A 12,783-nucleotide genomic window follows, 5' to 3' on the forward strand; every position below is an offset into this window, starting at 1 on the left:
ATCTGCTTCTATATACCACATGGGTTAACAGTTGTGCATCTGTATTGTTGATTCCCAGTATCAAGCAATTGCAATTCTACAGAGTCCTGATGTAGCATTATCATTATTGTTGCAATTTTATTTTCACCAGAAAATCTTATACATTCTTTAACAAGAGAGATGGCGAAAACGGGAACAGTATTGCCAGCAGGAAGAGAAAAATAAGGGGAGGGAATATCTCCATCATTCCATGTGTTTAGTGGATGGGAAAGACAGGAAGATAAATGGTGAAATTTTAATAGCAATGTTACTTTTAGTGAATCCTAACTTCTCCTTCAATCTATCCACTTTACTGAGAACTGATACCAGAAGATTGGAGGTGAAAGCACTCCTTGCTCTTTTCTTTTTCCCCTCTGCTTCTTCCCATTAAACAAAAACCGAGGTCTCTATCCTCCCTCTTTTCTTCCCCTCCGGGATCCTTCCCTTCTCCATCCAACCAAACAAACTCGTTATCTTGTCCAGAGTTAACTTCTCAATTTTCTGGTGAATTCAATAGTTACCATCAAAGCTTTTGTATCATGGCAAACCAAATAATTTCTCATAAAATGTCATGAACCAGTAAGGCTGTCCCCAGTGCACTATTATCATTTAATATTTCCTCCAATAATAATGGTATCTTTAAGAGGTCCGAGTCTGAAAAAAAAATAGCCCCACAAAGTTTGTAAATCATTTGATAAGAGATATTAAACATCCTGATCTCCATAGTATCTTACTCACACCAAAAGCCTTATTTCACCATAGCTCCAGATCAATACATTATCAGAACCTGTAGTTGATTTTAGAGCTAAAATATTTGAACCCTCAAGAATCAGTATCAATGATTCCAGCCCCACCAACATATACCACTTCATTACTCAAGTGTAAGCAGTGTCTTAATGGATATGAAAAAAGAATCACGCGAACACAAATCACAAGTTGATGAAGCAGAATCAATAACATACAAACAACATAAGTAGAAAATAGAAAATAAAACAGTTAAAAAGAATATTGTAACTCCTATGAGATTAGGTAATAAAACAGAGAAACGGTTTTACCTCCATGTATGAAGTCCGACATCTTTCGTATGTTCGCTCCAGGAAAGTTTGCACATACTTCACAAGGTCAGCAGCAAATTTAGGCATCGCTTGAGCCCAGCCCAGAACCTAGGGCAGATAACAATTTATAATTAGATACAGTTGACTTTAAAATTATTCAACAATTTAGTCATCTCATAACCAATAACTTTTTTGACAAACCACTGCAATTTTATTCTGCGTGATTAGAACATATATTTTATACAGTAAAATATAATATGTACAAAATCATCAGTTGAGAGAGAGCATACAAAAGTCATCATCTGAGAGAGAGGGCATATAAAAACCACCAGTTGAGTGGAGTACACAAAAATCAACAGTTGGGAGAGAAAGTATAAAATAATCACATGAGAGTAGTTTGTAAAATATTAGTGGCAAAGTAGACCTTGACAAACGAAAAAGAAAAAATAAAGAACCGCGGCAAAAAGAGTTTAAGATAATAAGAAATTATAAAAACATTCTAGTTTTGATCTCTAATAGCTTCTCAATCAGTGAGTTTAATATTTCTCACTTAAAATTAAAATTCCAATACAAAAATCAAGCAGTTCTCCTAAATATAGAAAAATTCAACATCAAGCTCATCAGTCCATACTGTGAAGTTCTGTTTTGATAAGAAACTGTGAACTAAGTTGCACATTTCGGGATGAAAGATTTTTGTCTACAAAACAAGTACAAACTATGCTTGCCTCTTTTGCCAGGAAATCAATTGCCAAAAGTCCCTGTAGGACAGGTCGACCCTTCTCAATTGATGGAACATAAGTAGCTGCAGTATGCGCCCTTGGCCGGAATGCAGCAGGACCTGTTAGAATGCCTCTGAAAATCAGAGTTTTATATACGAGTAACATAACAGAACCAATTGCCTATGATTATAAAGTGATAAGCCAGGTTCAATTATCCCTCCGCCCACTAATCACATAAATTGCATGGTTTCTTAATAAAATTGCTTTTGTTATCAAAATGTTTAAGATAGTACACTATATTTCATTTTGACTACATCATTGTAGAACAGTGACACGTCTATATGGGATGACTTGAATCTCCAGAACAATGAGCTCCCTGTCTTACGTATAGTCATTATGCTGGTTTAACAGTACCTAGACACTGAAACTCAATGTGTTACGTCAGATAATTCATTGACTTTATACCTCAAATTCAAATAGATCCTTCAATCCCTTAATCAGAAAAGCTACATAATGAAACAACCATACTTATGAATGCATAATCTAAATACCGATGAGTTGGATTATATGATGAACAGAGGTCCAGCCCATAAGTTCATAGGAGTAATAATCTAACAAGAGACTAGGACTCCCAAAGTATTGCTATAGAAGTACTGAGATTAGTTAGTTTATGGAACTTGCTTGATATAGCTTGCTGCACGCCTTTTCGGTAATCTACAAACATAGTTGGTAAAAGATGGTCCTTGACAAAGTTCTCCACAAAGGCTAACAGTCCATCATTACTGCAGATTTAAGAAGACAAGAAACATCAAAATCAAGTAATGTAGATTTTTTAATAAAAAGCTAAAACCTGATGCAACCATCTATGTAAAAAATTAAACTGATCTTACAAGATGAGCAAAAGTTGAAATTACTACCAAATGATCTGACAGAAAAGAAAAACCAAGGAACCACAATTGCCCATGCATATACATGTCACAAAGATCCTACACCTATTAAATGACCATCTTCAAACAGGAGATTTATTACTGAAAATACCAAATAAACAATAGAGAGGCCCAAGATACAAATTCATAAACACATACAGTCAAAATCTCTCAACTTAAAAGGCATCAAATAATAAGAAAGGAGGAAGAGAAACGGCATCAAATAATAAGAAAGGAGGAAGAGAAACAGAGAAGCCAATAGAAGTAATAGCTACTGCGGTTTTAAATCTTTAAATAACCTCTGTGAAACATATAAAAAATAAAATACTAGCAATGCTACAGAGCTGTACTAAGAATCTGAAAAAAGTTCGAGGTCATCCGCACAATCCTTACTGCCTTCAGTTCCTATTAATTGGACAGGTACACAGTTTCAAAATCAATAAAATCAAATAGGTTAGAAGGCTTTTTATATCCAATATGTGTCTCAATTCCCAGCCCAAGCAACAATTCAGTTTCTTTTACATAAAGTTCAGATATGAAAAATGATGCAGAATTATAAGACCAAGAGAGAAGGTCTAGACTTAACATACACACATGTCCTTCATCCAAAATCATTTTATCTCTTGAACTTGAAATGCAAAAGGGTTTACAGACTTACCCAAGTTGAGAATACTTTTGGGGCAGCATCGAAGCGACCTTATCCGTAAACTGCAGAGCACATTGTGTTGAAAGATGAAACTGAGAACCCATATTTTAATAGGTAATATATCATGTTTGGAAGCATGGACCAAAACAATCCCATACCTGAAGAACAGGTCGGTATATAGATGCCGCTAGATATATTCCTTGCTCAGGCAAGACGGCGGCAGTCCCATAACCTTCTTGTAACACATTAGTACCCCTCCTACTCCATCCTTGGCGAATTAGATCAGCTCCTGTATAATGAATGACACAGTATAATATAGAAGTTAGAAAAGAATCCAGAAGGTACAAAAAATAAAGGAAAATGTAATAAAATATTATGAAAAAGAAATTACAAGATGGAGCACATACACTGAATGCAGAAAAGAACAAATGAAATATAAATATATTTTAGCATTTTGTTGTATAGATCTTTTAGTGATCCTAAGGGGTTCTTTTTTGTGTTGTTCACTTTTTGTGCATGTATTTCTTTTCAATACAAGCTTCTTTCTTTCCTAAAAAAAAACAAATAAATAAATAAAAATATTTTACAGAAAAAGAAAAACAATCTTCAGCAGAACAATTTAACAAAAACATGCTATCCCAAGATTGCATATTAAATCTTGAATATAACTACCAAGTCAGCATGCTCGCTCATCATTCTGGACTTATAGAAAAAAAGGGTAAAAGTTCAAGTCATACCTAAAAATAGCCATATTTTCATATAACTGTTCATGTGGAAAGGTAAAGTTACAACCTACAAAGTCCCCGATAAAATAAGGGAGATGCATTTCGAATCATTTCAAATTTTAAGTGAAAATGTTTCACACCTTTACCTGGGTTTTGTTCGTGCAGTAAATCAAAAATGCGATCTAGACATAATAGTAGTACAAATTGCCAATTATAAAATCTCAATTAGATTAGCAACTACGATCATTCACATAGACTCCAGTCACCACAGACAATCATAGCTTAGACAATTTATCATATTTTCTATTGACACGAGCACATACATAGCATCGAGTATTATACATGGTTATTCCAAAAATATGATTAACTGACCACCATCTGTCTATATAACAACGATCAACAGTATAGAACATAAAGAAGAGTTCACACCAACCATGAAGAAAAGATGTCTTTTAAAAAAATACAACTTTCAATGATTAAAATGCAGAAAAAGGAAGAATCACATTACTACAATCTTTTGCATACCCTGATTAGGTATCGATATTGTAGCATCTGTGAAGCGAAAAGCAAATGTAAGACCATCTTCTGACCCATCCCTGTAAGCATAACTGTCAATAGCTCATGATTGCATATAAGATGAGACAGATCTGATCAGACAAATGGCAGTTTCATTCAGTAAGCGATATCATACATGTAGCTACATGTAACTGAAAAACAAAGGCATTTGAAAAGATCCCAAGTTTTTTCAATAAAAGATTCTTGATACAATAACATTTTACAGTTCCTACAATTGTTACAAGGAAATTTATTACAAAGAAGTGGAATCGTGGCTTGACTTCAAATGAACAAACCCACTATATTCAACATTGGCAATTTGAATTTCACCTTTAACACCAAAAAGAATGGCCACCCCAGTCATCAAATCCATCCCTCAATTTCCATTCCCCCCCACCTCCCCCCAAAATAAGAAATAAAAAAAAGTAAAAGAGAAAAATCAGAAACACCAAAACAAGACCTCAATATGCCAAGAAAAATATGATACAACATGTTTTGTTGGAAGTCTTGTTCTTGATCATCTCATGACCAATTTTCACCAATTTCTTTAGTTCATAGCCAATAACACAAGAATATGGAGGGAAATGATAAGCAAGTAGAACCAAATACAAAAAAGAGCTTGACATTAACATAATGAGGGGGGGGGGGGGGTGTTGGAATCATGAGCGGGGGATATTTTTATGCTCTTATGGAATATGAGAAAAATAATAAGGAAAAAAATTCATGAGTGGAGGATATTTTTATGTTCTTATGGAATATGATACTACAGTTACTTGCCTTTTCTCTTTGGAAGGGGCCTTACTTGCAAGCCTAGCTGTTTGTACAGCAGCATCTGCAGATGCAGCTTCAGGAGTTGCTCTCAAAATCTCACATATGAGTTGTTGGCATTCACTCTTCCCCACATAATTTTTAGAAACAACAAATAAGATTGAGAAGCAGACAGAAGAAGAAGACTTCAGGCAAAATGCATGACCGTACATTACAAAATTTTTGGAATTTCAAAGTAATGTGCAAAGCAAACAATCAACTATAGCAAACTAGCAAAAAGACTACCTGTAAAACTGTCATGGAAAAGCCAATACTATAGCCACCAGTAACTGATGCTTCAGAGTCTGGGTTCCAGTTTGCATCAGCTATCATTGACTTGGGAGTGTTTATGTCATGCCGGCTGGACCTGGACTCTAGAAGCTCTCCAACAACAACATGGTTCTCTGAAGAACTCCCACGCTAAATTTAGCTTCACAGTTGAAATAATAATATAGCAAATAACATAGGAAGTCATTCTCTTACCAAATATCCTGACAACAGAATCCAAAATTGAATCGAGCAGCTCTTTTGCAGCAGCTTGTGCTTTTCCCATGGGTGCCATCAATGCCGAGACAGGGCTCACTGCCAGTAGAGTCCCAGATAGAGATATCCCATTTTGACGCTTCTGTTTTGGCAACTGATAGCTCCTTAACTGTCCCTTCATAAAATGGAGACCAGTGGTACCAGTTTGAGCAGCCTGACCAATGGCAGATCTCGAAGAATTTATGAGCTGTGCATGGGCTTTAATCTTTGATGTTATGATCTCATGAATTGTTGGTCGCAATCTTTGGCTTAAGAAAACAAAATCAATGAATAATCAATAATACTACATGTACAGAACTCCCTCACATAAATTCATTTGGCACAAAAATAATGAAAGAGTGAAAACAAAAATAAAATAAATAAATAAGGATTCAATGCACGTAAAAACATTGTCATATCAATTTAAAATCTCTCTTCGTTTTCTTGCAAGGATATGCATGAATACATATATATGTCGTATTATTCATGACACATAGGAGTTAAACAATTTGTTATTAACAGAGGGATGCAATTATTTCTATTCAACAAATGTGAATATCCACAAGCAAAGGAATCAGCATTTTGAATAAACTGTAGATGCTCCCACTCTTAGGATCAATTGGCGGTGATTAAAAGAGAACAATAAAAAAAAGCTAACAGAATAAAATTGCCATGATTAATTATGACATTATAAGGTGTTGAACCCCAAGATATTAGGACTATATCTGAATGCATATCTGCAAGATAATGTTTGTTAATCACGCCAGAAATGGATACAAGGACGCATATCAGTCGGAAAACAAACCATATAATAGCACCAGCAGCTGCAACTTTGCCAAGAATGCAAAGGCACTCCACCATGGTCTGTAAATACTTCACATGAAGTGGAGCATCACTCTTTCTGATGGCTTCCTAGATTCAAATACAACCAAACAGCACTTTAGCCTGGAAAACGAGAAACATCAAGAATTATGATTTGAAGTTCAGTACACTGTACTTACAACAAATTCATCAGGAGTGGAATTTGCAAGCCATCCAATTGAAAGGCCATCTAAGCTAGTTTCGTCATGTGCTTCCAAAGAACCATCTTCATCGTGCCCATCAAATGTTGAACTGCAACACCAATTTTTTTATGAATTTTATTTTTTTTCACTAAGAAACAAAAGATTAAATAAAATTATAAGAAATATGTACAAGAAATAGGAGGACTACAAATCCACAAAAAAGGATGAGAAGTCCCAATATAAACAAAACACTTAGATACTGCAAAGATCAAAATATCCCAAAACCCAAAAACACTAGCTCACTAAGAGTGCATCCCTGTTAAGATACAGAAGCTTCCCAACTAAGCAAAATAATTTTTTTTTATATGAATTTTAGATAATGCTAAGTGATTAACTAAGATGTAATCAATCTTCTAGCATATCTATGCAAGCAACCAGCTGGATTTTTTTACTACATTAGTTTTACTGAATATTGAAACTCATCAGGGAAATATTTGCCATACAAGAATTCAGAGCAAGTGTAACAAAAGATCCTGGAAAAGAAAATTCTGCAAACAGCTTATGGAACCTACAAGCTAGGAAAAAAGGCAAATGACAACAGCTATGGTTTTTACATTTTCTTTTTCCTTTTCTTAAGAGGAAAACTGGATCAGTGGATTTTAGCAACCAGATTCGTTCGTATTTATGATTAGATATCATTTATAAAAGACATAAAACACAGAAAATTTAAAGAACACACAGGTAGTAAGCAGATAGGACCAAAAAAAGTAGTAAAATGCAGGAACAAAAAATTTCTAAAACTCATCCTCCATCAACAAAAACTTACCTATGTGATCCATCTGCAAGTCCATGGACACCAAACTGATTGTCACCTTTCAGCCTGGTTCTTCTAGACAGAGGCTGTGAATTATTTGTTGTATATGCAACAGCTACGGTTGTTGGAACTTCATCATCCATCTCATGCATACTTAAGACAGCTGAGCTGCAGGAAAAATTCTGCTTTAGGGAAAAGTTATATAATAGATGCATACATTCAAAGATAATAGGTCATGTTTCTGTTCAAAACTTCTACAGTGTTTTTGGACTAAACAATAACACAAGGTAAATATAGAAAAAGGAAATCTGGATAACTTTATGAAAACATTCACCCACCTTCCCCATACACAAGACAAAATATAGAAAAAGGTAAATATACAAATTTTATCTTAAAGTCTCAAAAAGACATTTTTCCGTGAATTATCTATTACAAACTAAATAATTGAGATGGTAAATCGATAATATGATATGGCTAAGCCATCTCAATCATGAGGTAAAATACAGCGCTGGAGTGAGCATCAATAAGAATAGCTTTCTAATTATCTCAAAAGTATTGAATGGGTCCAAATCAGTTAAATATGTGTCCAAGTTAAAGAATAGAGCTTGAAGTTTGATCCCAAAAAAATATACTACCTATATTCACCCCTATTGTAAAGATGTGCATGCAAATCCTCCAAAACCTTATAAAAAAGTACTCCTCGCAGTTTTGTTAACTCAGATCGGACATCTTGAAGAGCACCAACCTGCACCAAAATAATCAAGATATTATGACGCATGCATAATTGGAAAACAAGCCATATACACAAACATTCTGTCCCAAAGGGAAATCCTAGCTGGTCTTCTGGCCACCCAAGAGGAGACTGGAGGGGAAATTGGTCAAGATGGATAGAAACATGATAGTTCAGAAATATATGAATCTATTCTGCTATACCATCCAGTTTGATTCCTATGCCAACACTCTGAACCAACATGTAGAAAGATAAAGGAGTAAGTAGAGGCCTCACCAGAGTTGTGAATCAACAGCTCAAACTTCCAAAGTTGTGTATGTATGAAAATGGAATGTCAAAAGATAAAATGGTAAAACTGGAGCAGTATGCCTTTTATTGGAACTATGATATAAAATAAATTACAATTGTTTCAAGAAAAGATAGAAATTGGAGTTCGAAATTCCAACAAAGTCTCTGACTAAACCAAACAGTAAAAAAAAAAAGAAAAGGTTCAGATGTTGTCTTTTGGGAAGGAGTTTTAGGTTAGGTAGCTTTTGTCTTTTGGGAAGGTTTTTGCCTTTGTTTTAGATGTTGATACTGCTTTAGCCCCTTCAAAATAGAAACTACTCTCTTATTTCTATACTCCTTAGCTGTTTTTGGCAGTAATAGATACCTTGTTCACCTTTTGTAAATTTTTGTATTTTCAATCAACTTAACTCCCCCCCCCCCCCCAACCAAAAAAAAAAAAACAACATATCGATTCTTTCTGTTTCATTCTTTTGTATTTTTTATAAATGGAAACCCACAAAGGTTCTTTTTGTAGAGAGAGATTAGAAACCAACCGTTTGAAGGCCCTCTCGCTCGAGCATTAATGCTGATTGTGCATGCAGTTGAACTGCAGCATAGTACTGCTTTCCTGCAATGAGCTTCTCGATACGAGCAGGAACCTAAGCCATATTTCACAGCAAAAAAGACAATAATTCTTCTCCTCAAACACAATCACACATGGATACCAACTTAATTTAATACATGTGCATTATGTCGTGTAGGATGAGTATATTTTCCAGTTTAAAGAAAAAGGGCAGGCTCAAGTACAATGAGAATAGTGCAATCTCGTCCAGGTCTGTGATGTGCAAGTATGGGTATAAGTCAAGTCCTGAAATCTCATCACGGACCAATCATACAGTTATTATTCAATCGAATATGTTCCTGAATTTAGCAACAGACAAACCTTAGCTATGCCTTCAATTTGATCTAAGAGCGAGATTATGTGCCGTAATGTAACAGACCGATACCATAATTGATGTAACTGCTTATTGCGGGTGCCAAGACGCCTCTTTGCCTCAGCCAAATCAACCTTCAGCTCCTTGATGCTTTCAGCAGACTCACTAAACAATCGCAATATCTGAGGGAAAAAAATGAATGGATAACAAATTAGGATGAAAGTACCAAGTCTAGTTTTCCTTACGAAAGAGAAAATAGAGGAACAGGCATTTTAAGCTCCTTTACAAAATTTAGCACAAAAGCCCATAAAAACATTTGAGAAATTGAGCTAATTTACAGGTCATTTCTAGTTTTGATACTAGCATCAAATGTCACACCTTATTCCTCCATCCAATCCCCTATCTAAAAGTAATTCATCAATTGCAAAACCATTAAAAGGCCCAAATAGGTATTCCCGATTAAATTACAAGATACTCCATATAAAGGATTAACAGTAGAAAAATATAATTTAATAACAGTCTAAGCAGTTAGAAACAACAAAATGAAGAAGAAACCACGAAAATAAAGATGCAACTGAGTTCGTAATGTCTAGATATATTCTGCAGATAAACAAATCACGCCAAGGATGCAGAGTCTTCTAGTTTATTAACTTAGTAATCTCAAAAGAAATTTAGTGACAGAACGTCGAAAGTTGCAGAAGTTTATGTCCTCCATGTCTTAATTGCTGCATATTTTTGGATGAGCTACCCTTCTAAAACAATTACAGCTTACATCAAAGAGCCAAAAAGACCAAAATCAACATCACCAGCCATATATATCAGCAAAATAATAGGACAAAACACGACAAGGTTGCAGAGTCTTCTAGCTTACTAAAGTTGATAATCTCAAGGGAATTTTAGTGACAGAATGTTGAAACTTGTAAGTTCAGATTCTCCATGTCTTAATTGCTGCATATTTGAGGATGAGCTATACTTCTAAAACAATTATGGCTTACAACAAAGAGCCAAAACAACCAAAACCAAGATCACCAGCCACATATATCAGCAGAATAATAGGATTTAGGCAATTCAATATGCCAATTAACATATAGAATCAGTATACAAAAGATTCTATGATCTGGATCTTGAGAGATGAACAACAATTTGATCTCAAGGGGTTGATAGAATTACTGTTGGAGTTATTTTCCATCTGATATGTATTCCCAGTATATTTCTTCATTTTGCTTTCTCAGATTCAATGGTCTGTTTATATTTCGTAGATCCCCTTCTTTTAATTGAATACAGTTTCTTTTTAACGAGAGCAAGAGAGAGTGAGAGAGAGATGAAACAACAATAACCCATTAGCAATTTATCAAAGTGCAGACTTCATCTTATGGTAAAATGTGAACAAGCCCTTGTAAATTATCACAACGAATTGAAATTTAAAATTGAATCCCTCAACCATAAACATATGGACCAAGCAAACATATTCAACAAAAAAGAAATAGCCCCCCATCAGACTCAATAAAAGGAAGCATTGTAACTAATATCTAAACCAAAATGCTCTGACAAGAAGGCAGTAAAAAAAATAATAATAAAGGAAAGAAAGAAGGAAACTAACTACTACATGAAAAATATAAATTGTTTAAATCAAGGAAGATGAGAAAAAAAGATATTAAGAAACCTGAGAATAATTTTGAATTGCTTTGTTGAAGCCAGTGTGATATGCATGAACTACTTCATCCACCACCTCCTCAATGATATCATTTTGGTCCTTCAAAATTTGAACTTCACCTTCGCGATCCTTTGATGTCAAAATATGGACAACATGAGGTAACGAATCAAAACGTGGAGCAACCCAACTCACTTCAATTCTTGCAAGCTCCTCCCTTAAATACTGCATTCATTGTAAGATATAGCAGAAAATGAGAACAATATACATGTGCACTATAGAAGCTTACTCCAGAAATGGTACAAAGAGGTGCCAACTAGTGCATGAACATCTAACTTGTATTACAAGACCACTGAAAGGGGGAAAAAAAAATTTTCAATTCTCAAATCTTTAACTCAGTTTGGACAAACGTAGCCCTTGTTTATTGACTATAGCTATAATTTTAAATGTTACCAGCCAAGATAAATATTTTAAACAGTACTCTCCAATGATTCTACTGTCCTCTTTTTACCAAAAATAACCTCAACTACAATCGTTTTTCATATAGCAAATAAACAGAAGGAAATTTCTCTATCACAAATATAGTTTACCATAAAAACTGCACAACATTTCATTCAGCAATCTATCACAAATATAGTTTACCGTAAAAACTGCACAGCATTTCACATCAGCAATCCAGGATCAGAATACAACAGGCAGTAGTAAATTACTCGATCCTATTTTCATGAACCTACGGAACATAAGGCATCTAGCCATCCGGCTCTGAAAATGTTTAGGCATATGCAAGGGCTTAAATACTTGACATAAGATGCAAGAATCTAGTAATCCAACGGAATAATTCATTTCAATGTTTAATACAGCTTCCTGACATGAAGGTATCTAATGGATTCATCCCAAGCAACTGAACATCACCAATCTTGCACGCTTCACATCATTACCCGCGAATACTAATTAGGAAACTATCATATAAAACTTCAGTTCCTTCTCAACAATCATGAGATAATTTTCAATACAAAAACAGAAAGAAAAACAAAAAGTAAGTTAGGATAATTACTGCTTTCTCAGGAGAAATCGGCAATCCATCGAAAATATCCATTTCAAGCCTTTCACTTTAGGGAACGTCAGAAAACTGCAGCGATTTGATCTTCGGGCTTTTCACTTAAATATGCCAAATTTGCCCCTAAATACCAAATTTATAAACTTTACACACATATGCCTCATGAAGATGGGAAAAGTCAACAATACCCTTAAAAAACATTAAATCCACACCTTTCTTCCTCACATTGCTTCTTTCGGGCTTTCTCTCACTATTCTTTTTCTTATGTATTTCTCTTCTTACCATTTTTCCTCTTTAACGGTAGCTGTATTCTCTCACCATTTCATTTCTTACTTTTAATACAAGAGTTTTT

At 34.7% G+C, this 12,783-nt stretch overlaps 1 protein-coding gene across 1 annotated transcript in view; it reads right to left on the reverse strand.

Moving 5' to 3' along the window:
- Positions 1 to 12,517, reverse strand: part of LOC18045640 (exocyst complex component SEC8) — a 17,540-nt gene extending 5,023 nt beyond the window's left edge. The window contains 17 exon segments of the mRNA XM_006436436.2: positions 1,075 to 1,181; positions 1,799 to 1,911; positions 2,474 to 2,574; positions 3,377 to 3,426; positions 3,523 to 3,653; positions 4,615 to 4,685; positions 5,422 to 5,537; positions 5,698 to 5,855; positions 5,935 to 6,242; positions 6,779 to 6,885; positions 6,975 to 7,086; positions 7,804 to 7,959; positions 8,427 to 8,536; positions 9,343 to 9,447; positions 9,732 to 9,905; positions 11,387 to 11,599; positions 12,429 to 12,517. Coding sequence (XP_006436499.2) covers positions 1,075 to 1,181; positions 1,799 to 1,911; positions 2,474 to 2,574; positions 3,377 to 3,426; positions 3,523 to 3,653; positions 4,615 to 4,685; positions 5,422 to 5,537; positions 5,698 to 5,855; positions 5,935 to 6,242; positions 6,779 to 6,885; positions 6,975 to 7,086; positions 7,804 to 7,959; positions 8,427 to 8,536; positions 9,343 to 9,447; positions 9,732 to 9,905; positions 11,387 to 11,599; positions 12,429 to 12,470 — 2,174 coding nt within the window. The 5' untranslated portion in view covers positions 12,471 to 12,517.
- Between the last annotated feature and the right edge of the window lie 266 nt (positions 12,518 to 12,783).

The sequence above is a fragment of the Citrus clementina genome, unplaced genomic scaffold (genome assembly GCF_000493195.1).
Source record: "Citrus clementina cultivar Clemenules unplaced genomic scaffold, Citrus_clementina_v1.0 scaffold_4, whole genome shotgun sequence".
NCBI classification, from domain to species: Eukaryota; Viridiplantae; Streptophyta; class Magnoliopsida; order Sapindales; family Rutaceae; genus Citrus; species Citrus x clementina.